General features: G+C 40.2%; 1 protein-coding gene and 2 pseudogenes across 1 annotated transcript; 1 reads left to right on the top strand and 2 right to left on the bottom strand.

The window, feature by feature from the left end:
* The window catches only part of LOC119995517, a 77263-nt pseudogene that overhangs the window by 40730 nt on the left and 12667 nt on the right, over positions 1 to 23866 (top strand).
* On the bottom strand, positions 1738 to 1837 carry LOC119995731 (annotated as a pseudogene).
* Positions 9828 to 12129, bottom strand: LOC119995100 (pentatricopeptide repeat-containing protein At5g13770, chloroplastic). Its single transcript, XM_038841481.1, has one exon. The coding sequence runs from the start codon at positions 12097 to 12099 to the stop codon at positions 10186 to 10188; it is 1914 nt and encodes a 637-aa protein (XP_038697409.1). The 5' UTR covers positions 12100 to 12129; the 3' UTR covers positions 9828 to 10185.

Here is a 23866-nt window from a genome sequence, read left to right as displayed (position 1 = left end):
TAAGAGACCCGATGGCCTACATGTATGAATTGAAGTCTTATATCCCAATTCTCTTTGCATATGCATGATTGATAGTATCACACAATGCATTGCGTATGGTTGTGTGTGTTTGCAATGATACCTTGAGTATGAGAACCGAGTAGCCACCGGGACGGATTAGAGACTAGATGTTTTTAATTAATTGTTTTAAATCCAATTCTCACTTGCTTTGGTTACAAAAATCGCTTATGCTACCGAGTCATTCGGCCCATTTCATTTACTTGCTTTTATTAGATATTCATTGCGTTTATTAGTGTTGGCTAGTTATTTGCATATCATTCATTACCAAATTTGCATTGCTTCCTCGTGGATCGATATCGGACTCACCGGTTTATTACTTGCCGATACCCCACACTTGGGGTAAGTACACACACAGACTTTGATGTCGGTCAAGTTTTTGGCGTTGTTGCCAGGAAAGCGAGTGTCAAAGATGAAGCTGGGTGGCTTGTAGATGCTAGCTTTATGCTATTAAACGCCATCAAATAAGGAAGGAGCATGGTCACGCTTCCAGGGTAACTTCGTTCCTCCCTTTTACTTGCTTTTTAGTGTAGTTGAGTTAGTGTAGTTGCTGAAAAGAGAGGAAAAAATAAATTGTGCGGAGAACTTAGCGGATGGGGCTAACTTAGATTCCTGTGGGCGATGGATGCCACCTTGTTTGTTGCTTGATAGTAATACGTTGTTTGAAAGAACTTTGCGCATTTTTCTTTTTATCACTACTTGCTAAATCTTGGTGTGTTTTTGTTCCTAAGATTGATTGTTGTTCTATTCCTATCTCTGCTTTTGTTCTTGCTTGATATTGTTTTTGGTTGTTCGTTGATTGACAATCTTGTGTTACTTGACTTGGTTGGTTGCCATCTTTTGTGCTATTTGCTTTATTTGCTTGCCATCATGTCTCAACTTAGAGATAATATTAGTAGGCGTGGGTCTAATAGAGATGGGAGAGGTGGTGATATAAATGCAAGTGATGCGGGGAGTATACATAGGGGTGATATGAATCTTGATGCATTGCGTCGTCTTTTGCAACATGTGAACATTGATGAATTAATGAATCCGGTGCAAGGGCAAGATGCCCAAGTTGGAAATGCCCAAAATTTGCCAAATGTTCAAGTTGAGCATGCTTTGCAAAATGCACCTCAACCACTTCAACAAGACAATGCGGCGCAATTTGCCCCGTAAAATGTCTATCAAGTTCCCAATATGCCTCCCGCATACCATATGCCTCCCCCATACAATTATGTGCATCCCATGTATTATCCAATGCCACAATATGCCCACCTTGGGCAAAACATTCATGCACCTCCTCCTATGGAGTACATTCATGCTCAAGCCCAAGAGCATCGCACTTTGAGGGAGCTTACGCATCCCGCAAGGCAAACTCAACCTTCTTGCATCATGATGCCACCGAACCAACAAAATGTGAGTCTTAAACCGTCCATGTTCCAAATGATTCCCAAATTCCATGGAATGGAATCGGAACGACCATATTCACATGTGCGTGATTTTGAATCGGTGTGTACTACTTTGGGTGATGTCACATGCACACAAGAAATTTTGAGACTCAAACTTTTTTCATTCTCTTTGAAGGATCATGCAAAATAATGGTTTGAGAACTTGCACCCCCAATCGATTGTGACTTGGGCGGCAATGCAAGAAGAATTTTCAACAAATATTTTCCTTCCCACCGTACCATTTCTTATCAAGCACAAATCATGAATTTTCATTGCAAAGAACATGAAACCTTCTTCCAAGCCTGGGAGAGGTTTAAGGATTTTTTGTTTATGTGCCCTCACCATGGTTTTCAAAAATTTCAAATTGTGAATTTCTTTCACAAATCTTTGACTCCATCTTTGAAAAAATTGGTTTCAACTATGACCCAAGGTGATTTTCTCAACAAGGATGCTAATGAGGCCTTTACTTTCTTTGCTGGGTTGGCGGAGGAATCCCGATCTTGGGAAGCTCCTCCACTAACCCGACATGATGTTGTGCCAAGCTCTAGTGGCGAGTTTGTTTTGAATGAAAATGATGATGTGCATGCTAAACTTGCTTTGTTGTCCAAGAAATTGGAGTCCCTAGAGTTACTAAAGGCCCCTATAAATGTGGTTGGTGTTGATGAATATGTTGCTTGTACTTTGTGTGAAAGTAGGGATCATAGGACGGATGAGTGTAATGCTCTACCGGCTTGTAGGGAAGTCCTATTTGGGCAAGGTTACAATGAGAACAATTCTCAAAACTTTAGGAAGCTCTACCCTACCAATAACCAAGGCAACAATTCTTACAATGAGAATTACCCTTGGAGGAATCACCCAAACTTTGGGTGGAGGAATGATGGGAATGTTCAATCCCAATCACTCCCCAATCCACCCCACAACAATTGCCTTCTCCAAGTGTTGCACAACCAACTCCACAACCTTACATTCCACCTCCTAAGAGGTCTCTTGAAGACACTCTTAACATTTTCATGCAAGCTCAAATAGGGGAGAATCAAAAGGCCAACAAATTTCAAGAACAAACCAATAGGGCCATTGAGGATATTAAGAGTCAAATCACTAAGGTTACCCAAGCTCTCACCACCAATGAAAAGGGGAAATTTCCTGCTCAACCTTACCCCAATCCTTCAAAGCAACCAATTTGATAAATTCATCTAGTGGGAGTAGGGACGTTAGTGGACATGAGCAAGTGCAATCCATTCTTACTTTAAGGAGTGGAAGAGTTGTGGATAGACCTATACCCTTTGAGAATAGTGATGAAAATGATGTGGTGCAAGACTTTGGTCATGGTGTGAAAGAGAAAGAGGAAGAGAATAGTGAAAATGAGAAAATTTTGCTTGGTGAAAAAAGAGTTAAGCAATAAAGAGACCACGAGGATACAGTAGAGCCTAGCAAGGAGAGTGAGTGAGTACATCCCCAAGCTACCATTTCCCCAAAGGCTAAGAAAGAACACCAATGAGACATTGCATAAGGAGATGTTTGAGCTATTTAGACAAGTTAAGATCAATATACCTCTCCTATATGCCATTAAGCAAATACCCTCTTATGCCAAGTTTCTTAAGGATTTGTGTACGGTGAAGAGGAAATTAAATGTTAAAGAGAAAGCTTTTCTAGCGGAGCAAGCAAGCTCCATTATTCAAACCAATACCCTCCCTAAGTACAAAGACCCCGGGTGCCCTACTATCTCATGTGTCATAGGGAGCCATAGGGTAGAGCAAGCATTGTTAGACTTGGGAGCAAGTGTGAATCTCCTTCCGTACACAATCTATCAAAAATTGGGGTTCGGTGAATTGAAACCCACTAGGATTACCCTACAATTAGCCGATCGATCCATTAGGGTTCCTAGGGATATTGTTGAAGATGTGTTAGTACAAGTGGATAATTTTTACTATCCCATGGATTTCATTGTGTTAGATACTCAATCCCCCACTAGCTTTAGCACTTCCATTCCGGTCATTTTAGGTCGCCCATTCCTAACAACTTCCAATGCCTTAATCAATTGTAGGAGTGGGGTGTTACAAATTTCTTTTGGGAATATGACCATGGAGATGAAAATCTTTAGTGTGACTAAGGTTGTGGGTGAGTGTGAGGATATAAGGGATGCAGATTTTCTCCATGCCTATGTTGAGGATAATTTGGAGTTAACCCTTGCAAAGGATCTGATTGAAGGTGTGCTAGCATTGGGTGCAAAAGTTAGTCAACCTTTGTGCGAGAAAGATGACGTTAAGGAATTAGAGCCTCCTACACTTAGAGTAGAATCATCCCAATTGCATCCACCAAGACTGGAAAGAAAACCATTAGTAAGTAGAGTGATAAACGTCACTTTGTGCAAAAAGTTATTGGAAAAGTTAGGAAAGTGTGGCGGCCCAAATCTCGGGTATAATTTTTTCTCAGAGATTTGAGGAGCAAGGAGAATGGACCTTTAGATGTTCGCCATGTTCCTCAACATGGAAGTAGTGATTTTGAGGATACTAGTGGAGGAAAAGTGTTTAAGGTGAATGACCAATGCTTGATACCATTCATGGAGAACTTTGATGCTTTGGTTGTTCCCCGGGATCTAAAGGATCCCACCCCCACGTAGTTTGTGGGAGACTCCACCCTTGTACCATAGTATGGTTGTGATTAGTTTTGGTTTGATTTCAATTTTTGTGTGTGTCTTGTATGCTCACAATCCATTTCACAATTTTTACGCCTTGTGCACTCATTGAAGTTGGGGGGTGAGAATTGTGAAATGGTTGTGTGTTATGTTGTGATTTTCTTACCCTTAATTTTGGTGTGTTTTTGTATGTTCACAATGCATTTCACAATTTGTTCTTACCTTGTTTTCCATTCTTGACATTGGGGACACTGTCTCATTTAAGTTGGGGGGTGAGGGAATTGTGAATTCATTGTGAAACTTGTTTTATTTTGGTGTGCTTTTGTGAATATCAAAAATTTGAAAATTTTGAAAAAAAAAATAAAAAATCTTGTTGTATCATGCTTGGATAGTGTGGTTGGTATTAACTTTTTTCAGGATATGCTTCGTTTCTCATGATTCCGACCACTTTTGAAGAGTATGGTATGATTTCCTACCCTCTATCATATTGTATTGTGCTTTGTTGTAACACAGAAATGACTAGTTTAACCCTAGGTAGGGAAGGGTAGACGCTTTTGGGATTCACTACCAATTTGAACGTTAATTTATTGTTCTTGTTCAAACGTGGAAGTGTAGAGTAGGTTTCTTGATTTCTTTTGGGAAGTTGATACATGCAATTGAGTGGGATAATTGCAATCAATCTTTCTTGGGATGATTGTGACCTAGTTTTATATCAAAATTATGGTTGTGTAGGCATATTGACATTGAAGCATTTGTATGACTATGTTTTTGGATCTTTTTGTCTGAAAATTACTTTTTTTTACCCTTCTCATTCTTTTGAGCCATTCTTCATTGATATACATTGGGTTTTGGGTGATGCTCTTCATTGATATTCATTTGACATCCTATGCGTATGTTCTTTAATAGCTTTGTAAACATTACATTTGATTACTGAGAAGTGTGATTTTTGTATTTGCCACTTGCTTGTGATTTTCGGATTGAATGATTCATTAGGTTGAGAGATTTGAGCCTAGCCTATTCATTTGTGAGTGATTATAAGCCTAAATTTCTTGAAGCCTTTTTATTTCACTTACAAGCCTTGTGTGAACCACTTCCTTAAATACTTCCTACCTTTGATTGCAATGTTGAGTAGGAGCTTGAAAAAAAATAAGTTGGTAGTGATATTACTCTTTCTTATGTTGGAAAAAATTAAGGGTTGTTGAATAATTGTTGTTCATTTTCGAAAAAAAAAGAGAGAAAAAAAAAGAAGAAAAGAAAAGAAAACATAGAAAAGAGAAGAAAAACATCAAAAAGAGGTGTATGCAATAAAGTTAATCCTTTGTGTGTAAAGGATGAGAAGTGTTTGGATTTGTGGTATAATGGAAGGGGTGACTGTTGATGTAAATTATCGACAATCGAATTATGGAGAATGAATGGGCAAATATAAGACAAAACAGAGAGATTTTACGTGGTTCAGCTTTTAGCCTAGGTCCACGGTGCAGAATGATATGGTATTTTATTTATCACTTGTGAATACAGTGCGAGTAAGAAATCCCCCCTCCGAGTCCGAATCCCCCCACCACCCTCCTAATGAACTCCTTTTATGCTTTTCTTGAGCAGTTACCAGCAGTTGTGGCAGTTAGAGAAGTTCATAGCAGTTTGGAGGAGTTTACGGTAGTTTGGAGGAGTTTGTAGTAGTTTGCAGCAGTTTGCAGTAGTTTATAGTAGTTTCGGCTGTCACCATTTAACAAGGAACTGCCTTATCTTCGGCTTCGTCCCTTAGTTATTGGTTCGGCCTTATTTGCATCGGCTTTGTACTGCCTTGACAAGACCAAATCCTTTTGGACTGTAAGTTCTTGTCTGTTTTATGTTGTTGGGCTTCGGGGCCCTAGCCTCTGTTGGGCTTTTATGTTGTTGTTGGGTTGAACATGACCCATATAATTTGTTGAGGTTGACTTTGACCCCTACAGTGACAAAATGAGAATTTAGCTCACGTGTTTAAACTTAACCTTGCAACTTGTTACCTAATGCCAAATTCTTCCTACCTTGTCCCGTAGCCACATTACAACCCATTTAACCTTTTGATGAATTTGATCCAAGGTAAGGAAGTGAGTTGGTGAATGCATTAATTGCTCTTGTAGGTGATTTCTTTCTCAAAGCTATGCCCATCCAAATTATCTTTTATAAACACATACATTTAATTCAATTGTGTAAGTCATTCACTTAGCACAATGCTTTCATGTTTTTGTGTACATTTGGGATTGGGGATTTATGAACACCAAAAGGGTCCATAACAAGGTTTTACTTGTGTGAATATGTTGAGTTGTCTTGCTTGATTGCACATATATTTTTCATAGTATAAAATGTTCTTGGTCATCTTTAAACGGATTGAGATTGATTTTCCAAAGATTTTGCATTTTTTTGACTAAGCGGGGGAATTAGGGGATTAGCTCTATTTCTTGCATGTGAGAACTTAAGAATCATTTATGGTGCTTTCAAAGTAATGGTGGATCCCTTGGCAAGTGTTTGTGGGTATCGCTCTGATAAGCCGTCACGAGACTACAACTCGTCCACTAGGCTGACCTAGTGGTTTAAAGGCTTGTTGCATATGCTAAATGCAACCGTGATTCCTACGTCAGTGAGTTAGGTTTTTATTTTTAGGTAGTGTTTGCATTGCTAGGGACTAGCAACGTCTAAGTTGGGGGGTGTGACCGGACCTCAATTTTGAGGTCCTAATACCATCTAAATAGGGGGTTCTAGTATCTAAAGTAATGTATTTGTGTTTAATTAAGTTAGTTTTACTCTTATAGTTGCCTCTCATTGGTTTTGCAGAAAATATGATTAAACCGACAAAGTTGGAAGCTCTCAACACTGAAGAAAAGTGCATAGAGATGAAGATTTGTCCGGACACCTTCATTGGATGTTTGGATAGTTGAATCCAAAGGCAAAAAGGTCAAAGAATCGTGAACCTATAGCCAAAAATGAAAATCTGCACAAACTATCCAAACACACTATAATCTGTCTGGACAGTTGGAACCAGAAGTTTTAATCGTCCACGCAGATTTCAACCGTCCGGACAGTTGCTCGATTTCTGCATTCCGAGAATGGTTAATTGAGTTGGGTTTTTGGGTATTTCTCAAATCTAACCAATGGGAGAAAGCTTTGTAAGGGTAAATAGGTAATTTTACTTGTAAAAAGAAGGAAAAACCCTAAGATTTGGGTTTTCTTTCTCATTGATTCACTCTTCAACATCTAGCCACCATAGTTTTTCTCTCTCTTTCTCTCTCTAGGGTTTTGCTTAGTTATTGTGATCTTAATTGTAAACATTGGTTTTCTTCTATAAAATTGATGTTTATTCTCATTATAATGAGTGGCTAAGTTCCCTTTCTAGTTTCTAGTCCCCAACGGTGGGTGCAAGGTTTCGATTACTCATGGTATGCTCAAAGAGTCGTAGCTTCGATTTCTCTCTTTTAATTTCGTGATAGTTATGTGATTGGATACATAAGAATGACATATTTGATTGTATTCTTGGATTGTCTAGTCTAGGGATTGCATCTAATGTGTTTGATTGAGAATTGTTAAACCCATTGCATGATTTCCTTAATTAATTGAGTTTTCCATTGCATAGCTATTAATTATGTGTATTGATGATGGGGTTTTGGGTTAATTTAGGAATGTGCATGGGAAAGTTATGGTTAATTGATCTTTGAGTGTGAAACTAGGGTGTTAGCCAAGCCGAGCCCTAAGGAGGAACATTAATCCATAATATTAGGTGCTTCTCCCTTTGCGTTCGTCGTAGATTAAGAGACCCGATGGCCTACATATATGAATTGAAGTCTTATATCCCAATTCTCTTTGCATATGCATGATTGATAGTATCACACAATGCATTGTGTATCATTGTGTGTGTTTACAATGATACCTTGAGTATGAGAACTGAGTAGCCACCGGGACGGATTAAAGACTAGATGTTTTTAATTAATTGTTTTAAATCCAATTCTCACTTGTTTTGGTTACAAAAATCGCTTATGCTACCGCGTCATTCGGCCTATTTCATTTACTTGCTTTTATTAGATATTCATTGAATTTATTAGTGTTAGCTAGTCATTTGCATATCATTCATTACCAAATTTGCATTGCTTCCTCGTGGATCGATATCGGACTCACCGGTTTATTATTTGCCGATACCCTACACTTGGGGTAAGTACACACACACACTTCGGTGTCGGTCAAATAGAAGGAAAGTCTGATTCCTAAGTTAAGTTGGAAATTGGACTGCTGCATCTTTCATTGATTCTGACAACGTTCCAACCTTCAGAAAAATCCCGAAAACTATATAAGTTGAAGATTGATGTCTTAGCTTTCCAAGGCCATCTCACACGTCTCTAGAAAAATTTTGTGGAATCTTCTAGATCCACTTCTTCACAGGTAGTATAGTTTTGTCGAGATCATAATTCTGCTCAACTTGTCTTCAAATTATGGGTTAAATGGCTTCACCAAAAATTCTCAAAATATTCTCCAACGTTCTTCAAGGTCTTAGCTTCATTCTTCAATTGACAGTTCTTAAAAATATTCAAAATAGACTGTTTTGCATCAAAAACCATTCAAGTGCTAGAGAAAACTAAAAATGAGGAAAACAAAGTAATGATTCCTTGTTATAGCCAATCCTCTAACAAAAACCAAGTTTAGAGAGTACTAAAATGAGAGAATATATGGACTTATCAACTGGCGTCATGTCCTGTCATCTGGCGGCATCGCATCCTCCTTGTAGCAGGAGATCGTCCTTGCTTTCGGCTTGTCTTCCTAGATTTCCTTGGGTTTCGAGACTTCTCTAGGTTTTGAGACCTAGAGTGGTGCGTTGAAGACCCTTTGTCCCATGATCTTTCATACCTTTTCCTCGGGGATGTGGAGCGGTGTTGCTCCCTCCTAGTCGTAGGGGAACCCCCTCGCCTTCTCTTTGGTGAGGGACTCCTCCTTCTATGGGATCTCCCCGTGCTCCACTCTTCTGCTATTGCTATGATATGTCGGGTGGATGATGCTTGCAAGATGCTGGTCCCTTCCTTTGACTTGATGGAGCTCTTCTTGCTTGCGACGCACAGTTTCCCTGATTTCTCCTTCAAGAGAAATCATGTCTCCATCTCTCGCCTATTGACTTATTTGTCTCTCCTGATGACTTCTCTATCTCTTCTAATGACTTCTCTGCCTCTCCCCAATTTTTTTGGGAGTAGGCACTTCCTCTACCCTTGGCTTTCTCTCTGGAGTCCCCGTTATGGTGATGTAGTGTAGAGGTTCACCGAATCAATACTCGATTCCCACAAATGGCGCCAAATTGTCGATGTGCTTTTCGCCACAATCTGACACATCGAAAGCCGATTGCAAGGAGCGATGTGGATGATCAATAATGGTACCTGCAAGAATAAGAATGAGCGGTCCTTTGTGGCCCAGGGATACTCCGACGCTCAAGTCAGATGCTCTTTTTATAACAAGTCAGAATGCTTCAGAGAGAACTAAAGTATTATAAATAGTGAATTGTTTGTGCATATTTCATTCATAAGTCGAATGCTCTTTTTATAGTTGTTGTGGAGTGTGTCTGTTAGAATTTTCTTATCCCGAATTTGATTTGATCTCATTGTTTGAAATTTGAATTGTGATATAACGATTCGCCTTGATCTTAAATGGATTGAATTCGAATCCTTTGGATTTGAATCCTCCCTGGATTGAAAAACATGGTGGTAAAAATAGTACAACCCAAAAATATAAGCACATAATTGATTCATTGACATTAATACAAACGTATACTCGAACTAACAAAAAATGCAACCCATAAGGGATGCGGCCCTTTAGACCTGGATCTAGATCACCTATAAGAATTAAATAACAACTTCACCTACCACTGAGACAAAATCCAACATGTAAAAATGAAAGAGAATTAGAAAATAAAACAACTTTGGCCTAAACACAGCCACCGGTATGCAGAAGAGAACTTTGACCAAGAAATTTGATCCAAAGTCGATAATAATTCAATGAATCCTTTCTTCAACTAGTAATGAACTGTACAGGTTACATTTTGAATGATTGAAGAAGCTAGCATAGAACCTGTCTTGATGTCACACGAGCCCCCAAGTTCTCTTGCAACCATTTGGCTTGATTTTCAAGCCCTGCATCCCTCAAAGCATTGGAAGCAGACCAGTAAAGTCTCCCATCTAATGGTGTCCCTTCCGATCTCATATCCTGAAGAAGCTTCACCAATTCATCAATCCGGCTTATCTTAGAGAAAATACCAATCATGATTCCGGCCATAGCCTTATCTATGGTACCTCCATTGATCCTGTACTCCTGGTAGTATCTCACACACATGTCATACTCCCTAGACCAGTTATATGCACTTATAATGGTAGTGTAGCTGACCTTATCGGGCGCAACCTTTCGTCGCTTCATTTCCTTCCATAGCTTCTCGACTTGTCTGAAATTCTTCGCTCTCCCATGCATATCCATTAGAGAATTGTAAATCCACACATTTGGCTGACAACCTCTGGCTTTCATTTTGGCAACTAGCTTCATTGCATCATTTAACCTCCCTGTCTTGCCATACATTGCAACCATACTAGAGTATGCAACAACACATTTATCAAAACCCTTTTGTGTCATCTCTGAAAACAACATTTCAGCTTCTGAATAAAGCCCAATTTGGCAATGGGCATTAATGATCGATGCATAAGTCACTTGTCCTGGTTTGAAACCCTCCGAGACCAGTTTCTCGTAAACCCTAATTGCGACCCGAAACCCTCTCCTTTTCGAGTAGCCATTCACAATTGTACAAAATATGCAATCAGAGACCTTTAAATTTGCCATTCTCATTGCCCTGGCCACTTCAAGAGTTTTCTCCATTAGTCCATCTTCAATATACATCAGCACTAGCTTCAAAAACAACTCCGGATCCCGTAACATTCTCTTCTCTCCTGCTTCTCTGAAGAGCTCTTCTGCAATTTTTACTTCTCTTTTTCTTGCAAAAGAACATATCAATGAGGAATAAACAAAAGAGTCCCCCACAATCCCTTTCTTTGTCATATCTCTGAAGTACTCAAGAGCTTCAAAGGCTCGACCCGATTTCCCTAATGAATCAATCAGTATTTTATACATCTTCCTTGAAACTGAGGGTGATGTCTCTAACTTTCTACTTTGACATTCACAAAACAATTGCACAACTCTCTCACTGTCACCAATTTTTCCACAAGCTTGCATTATCTGGCAATAACACTCAGAATTAGGAAAAATTCCAGCCGAGTTCATTCTATCGTACACATCGATAGTGCACTTGAACATATGTAGCTTGTTGTAGCCTTTCATTGCAGAATCAAATGCCAAAATTGCAATAGTACTATCAAATTGAACAACATCGAGTAACCCCTGTAAAACCCTAAACTTTCTTGCTGAAATACAACTAGTAATCAATCCTGAACAGGTATAAGCATCTGGCAGAACATGATAACTCTCCAAATCCTTAAAAACTAACAAAATCAAATCCCAGTTCTTTGATTGTTCCAAGTACCTGAATAGAAGCCTTAACATTGACCTTTCAGGCCTGAATTCTGGGTTTTCTCTGGCTTTCTTGTAATACTCAAATGCCAGTTTTTCAGTCTGAGGATTCTGTAATAACCCACATAGAGTTTCGTTTAAATTCTTGGAACTCTGATCTTGATGAACCTGTTGAGATTCTTGGAATGTGAAATCCAGCTGCACTACTGGCAAATCGGTGGGTGTTTCTTCGAGCACTTGGTGATCAGAAGAGCAAGTGGTGGAGCAGCTCACATGGAGAACGCTTGAATTGGTGTATGAAACAGAGAGAAAAGAAAGCGATTTGTAAACTGATGTGAAATTGTACTTGTGGGGCTTTCTGCAATTGTTAATGGAAGCCAATGAACACTCCGAAGTTGAAATCGCCATTGTTGGTGTGGCTTCAAATTCAAACTCTGTGTTAGAAATTGGTCCTCTTTTCATTATTCACACCTTATCACTACGAGATTTTTTTCTTTGTGAAAATCATGCAAGCCATTGAAGACATGACATGTGGAATTTGTCAACATAAGATAAACTAGTCCAAGAGAAACCCACGTGACCAACCCTTTCTGTGTTGGTTCGCAGTTCTTACAAATACAATTAGCATGAAAAAGGAATCCATTATATATAGGAGACCAAATGAAAATAAATTATTCTAGGAGACTCTTAATATTCTTGTTTTCATTACCAGTTTTTTTTTTTTTTCCTTAATTAGAAGTCTATTTGTTCTTTCAACAGAATTTGGTGATTTAGGTTATGATATTTCACTGCAGAAAATATTATTTTCATATAATTTTAAATGTCAAATTTTGTTAGTCATTACAAGTTTTGTTTTTGTTTTTGTTTTTCTTTTATTTTGTACATTGGAAGAAACTATTACATGACATTATGTTGGTGGGATGTTTACCTGAAACATAATAGGTTGATGTTCAATATTTATGTTTTTGTACTTAATTTTGTGGTAAATTTATTGATAACTTTTGATATAAAAATTGTGTGAGCACCCTTCACTTTTTGCTTGTCTCCAACTTTGCCCACTACAAGAATTTTGTGCATTTCATGTTGTTTATTTTTGTACCATATAATTAAATATTTAATTGCAAAGCATAGAAAAAATGTATAAAATGAAAAAAAAAAATTGAAAAAACTCTTCTTCTTCTTTTTTTTTTTCCCGTTTTGTGCAGGTCCAACTTATAAAAATGAGAACACACCAAAAAAAAAAGGTGAAAATAATTAGCACAAATTATTACCATACCGATCACTTCGGTAACTCAAATAATCAAACCATTACCGTTACAGATAAAGTCGATAATCGTTGATCGGTATATCGATCGATTGATAACGGTGAACCGATAATTGATAAATTCATCAATTCTTATAACCTGAAAAAATAATGCTTCTTGTTACAGCATCCACAGTGCTATCATCTCCATGTTCATTCTTGTAATACCCTGACCCGATTATACACTGTTCATAGTACTTTGACGCGTTAATCGAGGTGGAGTGAATCTCAGTGATCGTGAATCGGGATTTGGGGAGAGTAAACATTAAATCAAGATAAAACTATGAAAGTATTTTTAATAAATGGGGGATTTAAAAAGAAAATTATTGGCGCAAGAATCATTCAAATCGGATTTAAATTGGATTTATTACGCATTTTTGAAGTTAATGGAACATTTTATTAAGAGGTGTTTTTGAAAGATGAGTGTTTTTGAAAGGGAAAGATTGTATAAAATAAAAATCAAAGAAAATAAAAAAATAAAAAATATTGCAAAAATACCCTCTTCTTTCATGATTTTCTCTCTCTCTCTCTCTTCTTTCTCTCTCTTAAACGGGTTCAACGGCGGTTTCGTGATTCTGGCGACGGTGGTGGTCGTGGTCAGTACCAAAAGAAGCACATTGACGAGACGAGTGTAACCCAACTTGAATCACGTCGAATGGAGCTCCGGTTTGGGAGAAATCGAGGATTGAAGTTTCGGCCACCGTGAACTTCCTTTAGTCGATCCGGCCGATTCCGACGACGGTTTGGCTTATTTCAGGTATCATGAGTTCATCTCATCGAGCTGTTCAATTTGACGTAAGATTTGGAAGGTTTGGGTGGTCGGATCGCCGGTAATGATGCTGAATGGGTTTGGGCCGAATCTGGCCGAGTTGACCCGGTTTGACCCAATTTGACCCGGTTTGACTTGGTTTGACACGGTTTGACCGTTGATTGTTGACTTTGACCGTTGATCATAGTTGACCGAACGTATTTTAACTGTATTTTCGTATATCGTGTTTTTCGATGTAGATGGTGATCCCGGTTGAGATTCAAAGCGGGCTGACTTTCGAAGTCAGGGGTTAATCAGGGACACGTACTTGGTATTTGCATCCTGATTTCCAAGTAGGGTTTTTGTGTCTTTCGCGTGTCGTTATAGGGTTCCGATTTCACGGACTCTTATTGTATTATGGTTTTATCAGTTTCCGGGGGTGGAAATGCGACATGTTTGTATGTTATATACGTATTCTCTATTGATTATCATTATTGGTATGCTTTTAGGAGTGAGGTGATTAGAGGTGGTTGATGTAGACTATGGGGCCCATATAGGAGCCCAATATATTGGATTATGATGGATTATACAATAAACTGGGTACGTACCTATAGACCGTCTGAGGTTAGGTGCATCACAGAGGACACTCTCTGGTGTAGGCTATGCTATCGGGATATCCGATCCTCATCCAGTTTCGGTGTGGACCTGGACTGGGAGACACCCTACGAGGATTAGGGTGGGTCCAGGGATGGATTATGAATTATGGATTATGGATTACTGGAGACCGATGTTTGTGGTTATGGTACTATATAGTCTTATCGGCTGTCATGTTACTTGGTTGGATTTACTGATAGTTATATATTTACTGTACTTCATATTATACATCATATTCCTTGTTTTCTTATTTCTGGATCTCGGTGTTCCCTTTATATGCCCTACTGAGCTTCTTGGCTCACCCCTCTTCTTGTTTTCCCTTTCAGGTGAGTTGGATATAGGTGACGATGGTCAGCGGCGGGACGCATAAGCTGGTGTGTAGTCTCGAACTTTAGCCGAGTGTGAGGACTTTAGGTATTGTATTCTGTATAGATTACGTATTTACTCAGTTTGATCTCGGGTAGATATGTTTTCTTATTTTCACTGTTGTATAGATACTCCAATGGTTTTGGTGGGTGTATGTATGGTATTTTGGAGAGAATGTTTCCTTATATGTTTCAGGAGTTGTTTTCATTTGATATACTTTATTAGGTTTATATATTGGATTAAGACTTGGTTCGGGGGATGGGGTCCCCTGCCGGTCACGTTCTTGTGGGAATAGGTACACTTCGGTATACCTTAGGAGAGAGGGACGTGACAGTTTGGTATCGGAGCTGTATGTTTAGATACTTACAGTGGTTAGACTACCTAAGTTATGTCGTTGGCTACACATCATGCCCTTCCCGGCTGACCTGGTGAGTTTTTATTTTTGTGTTTCTTGCTTTTAGATTTATGTATACGTGTGTTATAGTTTATAGATGTGGTTGACACACGTAATACTAGGGTGTGAGGACATGGACGGGGTAGAGGACGACACGAGGCAGATGAGCCTCAGGGGGTAGATGAGGCAGGTATGCCCGAGGTGGCTCCATTAGAGCGTGGGCGAGGACGGAGAGGTAGGGTACGAGACGTGGTAAGGGTGTGAGACGTGGGAGGGGTAGGGGCAGGCGAGGAGCTTGTGTAGCTCCAGTAGATGATATTGGAAAGGATCAGGAGGGTGTAGGATAGATTGTGGAGGCACAAGCAGCTCCTTTGGCGATTGATACTTCAATCAAGGAGCAAGCTGAGTTACGGAAGACGAATCATCTGGTTTATATAGGAGTGATAGATCCAGTGGCTTCGTCAGCTACGCAGGAAGATGACTTCCTTGCGGATTCTTGAGGAGATGAGGGTTTTATTAGCTACAGAGTCTTAGAGGGGGATGCTTTTACATGGTGGGAGGTGATGACAGTTAGTCGGGGTAGGGAGGGTATGCCATGGGCAGAGTTCGAGACAGTTTTTCTGGTGCAGTATGTACCACAAACAGTACGGGCAGCTAAAGCTAAAGAGTTCCTTGAATTGATTCAGTCTCCGGATATGATAGTGACTCAATATCAGGCTCGCTTTGAGGAGTTAGGGCGATATGGGGAGGAGTATATTTCCACAGAGGAAAAGAAGATACTGAGATTTTGGAGAGGATTATCACCGAAGATTTCACCTCATTTGGCTGTTCAGACTATCACCACCTATCGCGAGTGTATTGATAAGGCACTCAAGGTTGAGAGGACATTAGTGGAGATTAAGAATTATTGGGAGATTCATAAGAGGAAGCTTGAGAGTTCTACATCTACTACTGGTGAGAGTAGTCAGCGCCGACAGAGAACTGATACCCGTACGCAGTAGCAAAGTCAGGGGCAAGTTCTTAGAGTCAGAGACAGAGTTATCAGGGTACCTAGGCAGGGACAGCAGGGTCCTAGACAGGGTCAGCAGGGGCAGAGACAGGGTCAGCAGAGGCAAAGATTGGACCAGCAGCGTCAAGCTCCGAGACAAGATCAGCAGCCTCAGCATTGCTATGTGTGTGGGCCATATGCGTTGGGATTGTCCTATGGCAAACAACCCGTTATGTTTCCAGTGTGGCTTGCCAGGACATACATGGAGAGATTGCCTACAGGGTGGAGGACCTGCTCCGCCAGCACCTCGAGGTCAGAGAGCTCCAGCTCCAGCTCTAGTTCCAATTCCAGCACCGATTCTAGCACTGAGAGGTCCTGTAGGAGGGGGTAGACCACTAGCTCAGCAGCAGCAGGTCCAGAGAAGTGGAGTGTATGCACTCGGTCCTGATGCAGTACCAGCAAAGTGAGATCATTTGGGAGGTAGGTTTCTCTTATTCAGTTCTTGGGCACGTGTTTTGTTTGATACTGGTGCTACGTATTCATTTATTTTTGCATCATTTGCTGAAGAATTGGGCTTAGGGATTACGGGAGTGGCGAGGAGATTTATAGTTGATTCACCCCTAGGATCAGGTACTGTGATTAGTGGTATCTGTAGGGACTGTGTATTTAGTTTCGCAGACCATGAGTTTAGAGCGGATTTGTTTGTGATGCCATTTTTTGATTTTGATGTTATTCTCGAATTGGATAAGTTGACTGAGTATGAGGAGATTATAGAGTGTGCTGAGAGGAGGATTACACTAACCACACCTATAGGGAGGGTTAGATTTCGTGGGACGAGACTTCTTCCGTGTCCACATTTTCTAGATAATCCTCAATACACCGATTGTGTTGTTGTAGCGGGTTTGATTACCTCATAATCTAGGAAGGAGTCTTCTGCGTCTATACCTACTGTGAAGCATTCTATGGATGTTTCTCCTGATGATTTACCAGGGTTGCCACCGTAGAGAGAGATTGATTTTGTGATTGAGTTGTATCTGGGTACAGATCCTATTTCTATACCACCGTACAGGATGGCACCAGCAGAGCTGAAGGAGTTAGATACCCAGTTGACAGCTTTACAGAAGTTGGGTTTTATTAAACTAAGCATTTCACCTTGGGGAGCACCTATTCTGTTTGTGAAAAAGAAGGATGGTATGATGCGGATGTGTGTGGATTACCGACAGCTGAATCGGGTGACAGCGAAGCATAAATATTTGTTGTCGAGGATTAATGATCTGTTTGATCAGTTGAGGGGTAGTCATTATTACTCCAAGATTGATCTCAGATCGGGATATCACCAGTTGAGGATCCTAGAGGAGGATATTCTGAAGACAGCTTTCCGCACACGGTTTGACCATTATGAGTACTTGGTCATGCCGTTTGGGCTAACCAATGCACCTGCAGCGTTTATGGATTTGATGCACAGGGTGTTCAGGCCATATCTAGATCAGTTTGTGATTGTGTTCATTAATAACATATTGATTTATTCAGCCATAGAGGAGGAGTATGTTAGACATTTGGGGATTGCATTGCAGACGCTTAGAGAGCATAGATTGTATGCCAAGCTGAGTAAGTGTGAGTTTTGGGTGACTCAGGTGAAATTTTTAGGGCATGTGATATCCCAGGAGGGGATAGCAGTGGATCCAGCTAAGGTGGAGGCAGTGATAGCATGGAGGAGACCGAAGAATGTAGCAGATTCGTAGTTTCTAGGGGTTAGCAGGGTATTACGGGCATTTTATTTGGGGGTTCTCGTGAATTACATCACCGATGACACAGTTGACCCGAAAGGATGTTCCGTTTGTATGGTCAGACGAGTGTGAGCAGGCTTTTCAGGAGTTAAAGGCTCAACTCAAGTCACCACCAATGCTGGTGATACCAGACAGAGATATTGGTTATCAGGTATATTGTGATGCATCAGGAGTTGGATTGGATTGTGTGCTGATGCAGCAGGACAGAGTGGTTGAGCATGCTTCACGTCTACTGAAGCCGCATGAGAGGAATTATCCGATGCATGATTTGGAGTTAGCTGCTGTAGTGTTTGCACTTAAGCAGTGGAGATATTATCTTTATGGAGAGAGATTCGAGGTATTTTCAGATCATAGGAGTCTTCGGTATTTGTTTACTCAGAGAGATCTGAACCAGAGACAGCGCAAAGGGATGGAGTACCTTAAGGACTTTGATTTTACTCTACAGCATCATCCAGGCAAAGCCAATGTGGTGGCTGACACCTTGAGTAGGAGATTGGTTGTAGCTCGATTGGTTATCCGTGAGTTAGTGGATACGCTTAGTCAGTACTGACTAGACATGGAGGAGCGTGAAGACTCATTAAGTTTACGGAGTTTGATAGCTCATCCGACACTTTTACAGTAGGTGTTGGATGCACCATTGGGGGTGCTCTATTTGATGACGTTGAGGATATGAAGGGATGGGTCAGAGGCATCAATGGTGGAGTTAGATTTTGCAGTAGGTTAGTGGTCCCAGAGGATACCAAGTTACGGGAGGAGATACTTCGGGAGGCATATTACTCGCAGTTTGCGATGCATCCTGGTGCTATCAAGATGTATCGAGATTTACGGAGACAGTATTGGTGGAGTGGCATGAAGAGAGATGTTGCACAGACCGTGACTCGATGTCTTACCTGTCAGCAGGTAAAGTCAGAGCATTGAAGACCCGCAGGATTATTACAGCTGCTTCCATTACCTGAGTGGAAGTGGGAGCATCTTACTATGGATTTTGTGATGGGTTTATCAATGACTCCGCGGAGACATGATGCAGTTTGGGTTGTTGTAGATCGATTGACAAAGACAGCTCATTTTATGCCTATTCGTCAGACAGATCCGATAGAGTCATTGACCAGATTGTATGTACGGGAGATAGTCCGACTGCATGGAGTACCATTGAGTATTGTGTCTGATCGGGATCCCAGATTTACTTCACGATTTTGGGGTAGTTTTCAGGATGTTCTGGGGATGAAACTGAACTTCGGTACAGTTTTTCATCCTCAGACTGATGGGGTAGAGTGAGCGTACCATTCAGATTCTGGAGGATATGCTTTGAACTTGTGTGGTAGACTTTCGAGGTGATTGGGAGACTCATATTCCTTTGGTGGAGTTTGTGTACAATAATAGCTACCAGAGCAGTATACAGATGGCACCATATGAGGCATTATATGGGAGACCTTGTAGATCACCATTGTGCTGGTCAGAGGTTAGAGACTAACCATTAGTGGGTCCAGAGATGGTACAGCAGACTACTGAGGTGGTGATAGTGATTCGACGTGACTTTTGACAGCTCAGTCACGTCAGAAGAGTTACACGGATAGGAGACGTAGACCTCTAGAGTTTCAGGTGGGGATCACGTGTTTCTGTGGGTTAGCCCGAAACAACGGGTACAGAGATTTGGGAGAGCAGGGAAATTAGCTTTGAGGTTTATAGGACCATTTGAGATTTTGGAGAGAGTGGAGACGATAGCTTATCGATTACCATTGCCCCCACAATTATCAAGGGTACATGGTGTATTTCATGTGTCTATGTTATGGAGATACCATAGGGACCCTTCTCATGTATTAGATTGGTCTACCTTGGATATTGGTGAGGACGCTACTTTTGAGACCCGTCCTATCAGGATTGCGGATAAACAGGAGAGGCGACTACGATCGAAGACCATACCCCTAGTCAAAGTGATATGGCAGCACTATGGTGCTGAGAAGGTGACCTGGGAGTTGGAGTCTGATATGTGAGCTAGATATTCAGGGCTATTCACTACCGAGGTATGATTTTATTTCGAGGACGAAATTTTCTTAAGGGGGGAAGATGTAATATCCTGACCCGATTGTACACTGTTCATAGTACTTTGACGCGTTGATCGAGGTGGAGTGAACCTCGGTGATCGTGAATCGGGATTTGGGGAGAGTAAAAATTAAATCAAGATAAAATTATGAAAATATTTTAACAAATGGGGGATTTAAAAAGAAAATTATTGACGCAAGAATCACTCAAATAGGATTTAAATTGGATTTATTACGAATTTTTGAAGTTAATGGAACATTTTATTAAGGGGTGTTTTTGAAAGGGAAAGTTTGTATAAAAGAAAATTTAAAGAAAATAAAAAAAATATTGCAAAAACATCCTCTTCTTGCACGATTTTTTTTCTCTCTCTTAAACGGGTTCAACAGCGATTTCATGATTTCGGCGACGGTGGTGGTCGTGGTTGGTACCAAAAGAAGCGTATTGACTAGACGAGTGTAACCCAACTTGAATCACGTCGAACGGAGCTCCGGTTTGGGAGAAATCGGGGATTGAAGTTTCGGCCATTGTGAACTTCCTTTGGTCGATCCGGCCGATTCCGGCGACGGTTTGGCTTGTTTTAGGTACCTATGAGTTCATCTCATCGAGCTCTTCAATTTGATGTAAGATTTGGCAGGTTTGGGTGGCCGGATCGCCAGCGGTAATGTTGAATGGGTTTAGGCCGAGTTTGGCCGAGTTGACTCGGTTTGACCCTGTTTAACCCATTTGACCCGGTTTGACCTTTGACCGTTGACCTTAGTTGACCGAACGTATTTTAACTGTATTTTCGTATATCATGTTTTTTGGTGTAGACGGTGATCCCGGTTGAGATTCGAAGCAGGTTGACTTTCAGAGTCAGGGGTTAATCAGGGACAAGTACTTGGTATTTGCATCCTGATTTCCAGGTAGGGGTTTTCGTGTCTTTCGCGTGTGGTTATAGGATTTCGGTTTCACGGACTCTTATTGTATAATGGTTTTGTAGGTTTTCGGGGGTGGAAATGCGACATGTTTGTATGTTTTATACGTATTCTCTTTTGATTATCATTATTGGTAAGCTTTTAGGAGTGAGGTGATTGGAGGTGGTTGATGTAGACTGTGAGGCCCATATAGGAGCCCAATAAATTGGATTATGATGGATTATACAATAAACTAGGTACGTACCTATAGACCGTCTGAGGTGAGGTGCATCACAGGGGACGCTCTCTGGTGTACGCTATGATATCGGGATATCCGATCCTCATCCAGTTTCGGTGTGGACCTAGACTGGGAGACACCCTACGGGGATTAGGGTGGGTCCAGGGATGGATTATGAATTATGGATTATGGATTACTAGAGACCGATGTTTGTGGTTATGGTGTTGTATAGTCTTATCGGCTATCATGTTACTTGGTTGGATTACTGATAGTTACATATTTATTGTACTTCATATTATGCATCATATTCCTTGTTTTCTTATTTCTGGATATTGGTGTTCCCTTTCTATGCCCTACTGAGCTTCTTGGCTTACCCCTCTTCTTGTTTTCACTTTCGGGTGAGTTGGATATAGGTGACGATGGTCAACAGCGAGAAGCATGAGCTGGTGTGTAGTCTCGAGCTTTTTCGTTACCCGAGTGTGAGGACTTTGGGTATTGTATTTTGTATATATTACGTATTTACTCAGTTTGATCTCGGGTAGATATGTCTTCTTATTTCCGCTATTGTATAGATACTTCGATGGTTTTGATGGGTGTATGTATGGTATTTTGGAGAGAATGTTTCCTTACATGTTTCAAGAGTTGTTTTCATTTATATACTTTATTAGGTTTATATATTGGATTAGGACTTGGTTCGGGGGATGGGGTCCCCTGCCGGTCACGTTCTTGTGGGAATAGGTACACTTCGGTATATCTTAGGAGAGAGGGACGTGACAATTCTACTCATTTCTTGATTCAACAACCTTGAACACAAAATAAGCTTGGAATTGTAGAAGTATCAAATTCAAAGGACTTTTTGGTGAGAGATTCGGTTGGAGTACCAACTCCTCCACACAGCATCTAGAATCTGCAGATTTCTTCATAGAATGGAAATCGAAAAGGAATAGCTTGTGCAAATCTCTCTGGACTCTCTACCTTCAACCATGCCAGTCTAAGTTTCAAGACTAGATTCACTCGGCTCACACAAGAAATCTCAACAAGAAAAGATAAAAGAATATTTTATCAAACATACACAAACTGACCACACAAAACAAGCTCTGACCTCTTATTGATTTTGAACTGATTTACACAACCATTGATAAGGGAATTAAATGCATATTATTCGGATAACATAACAAACCATATATTGACCAACTAAGTTCCTAAAAAATTATATCAAGACTAGCTACTATCCAACTACTATTGAAGACTAGGTAGAGCTAATTCCTTGCTTGTAACGACTCGTCCTGAAGGGGGTCTGTGGAATTATCAATGTGTCCAAAACATAAACTATCTATGTAAATCCCCAAAAATTATTAATACAATCTCAAAATGGATAAAATGTATTTAGAAATCCATTAAGACATAATTAATAAGTCTTTAAAATAAATAAAGCGGAAGTCTTTATAAATAAAACTCTACACCACCCACAAACCACAATTGTATCCATGAAAAAACTGTGCAGGCCTCGGGAAGCTGGCTGCCATCTGTGTACACACCTGAAAGAGAAGCAAGAAAACAGAAGTTGAGCTAAATAGCCCAGTAGGGGTATAATACCTTATAAGGACTCAGATATCCATGATGCAAATACCGAGAGAAAACAAATCACAACGATAATCACAAAAGATATGAAAAAGAGTAGAATTAGTCTACATATAGAACAATCAACCCAAGAGTGATGTAAGAATAGGCAGGAACAACATGAATATGATCATGCCACAATCACAACCCAATATGCATTTATATAAGCGTGTAAATATATATATATATATATATATATGTAAAACACATATCCAACTTGTACGCATAGCGCCAAAAATCATCCACAACCGATCGGCAACACATAGCAGTCTGAATTCCTCATAAGAGGCTGTGGCACTTAAATCTATCCACAACTATCAATGCATCACACGGCAGTCTGGATTCCACATCGGAGGTTATGGCGCTCAAATATCTTGTACTATCAAATGGGCAACATATAAGGGAATAAATCCCAGACAGTGATCACATCTCCTGATGGTGTGTCGCGAGCACAACCATCGCACAAAATCAACTGATCACAATAAAGCTATCACATCCACCAATACAACTCCCAGTCACAATCCAATCCATCCAACACACAATCATCCATCTCATGATGCATGTAATTTCAATAATTTATCATGCACCTGAAAATAATTTCCAAACAATTTAGAAACAATTAATGTTCTAACAATTTAATGCAAGGCTCTAGAAGAGTCCTAAACAAAACAATATTTTTCAGCCAATATCCAAATAGTGCATGACTAACTATATGCCTAAAGGAATATAATTCAGCTCGAAGAACTGTGAATCAATGAATAGGCAACAAACAGCGATTCAAGGAAGCGAGTATTTAACACGCAAGAAAATAAATCACATAATTTCATAATAGAAGTATCAAGCACTCGAGGCTAATAAATGAAACACCTCTGCATGCCATGAAAGGAATCCAAACCAACAACACAAGGAACAAGAACAATACGAGCCCGATCAGATACAACAGAACACTAATAATTCCAAATGTATATGACATTAAAGAATTTATCAAGCAAGCAGAAAAATAAAGGTAAAAATATCCCAGAATTTATACAGAGTGAAAGATCGGGTATAAGAGACCAAAGAAATCAGAACTCCAACCTCGATAGCAGTGCACAATCAAATACGTGTCTACCTCACCTACAACATATCCTCGATCTCCGGGTAATGGATCATAGTAAAATCGGGTCACTGGTCATAACCGGATTCTCCACCTTTGGTG

Source organism: Tripterygium wilfordii, chromosome 3 (genome assembly GCF_013401445.1).
Source record: "Tripterygium wilfordii isolate XIE 37 chromosome 3, ASM1340144v1, whole genome shotgun sequence".
NCBI classification, from domain to species: domain Eukaryota; kingdom Viridiplantae; phylum Streptophyta; class Magnoliopsida; order Celastrales; family Celastraceae; genus Tripterygium; species Tripterygium wilfordii.
This window is presented reverse-complemented; position numbering and strand designations above follow the sequence as displayed.

Coding starts and splice junctions, on each gene's coding strand:
- LOC119995100 (XM_038841481.1), bottom strand. CDS start 12,099: ATGAAAAGAGGACCAATTTCTAACACAGAGTTTGAATTTGAAGCCACA.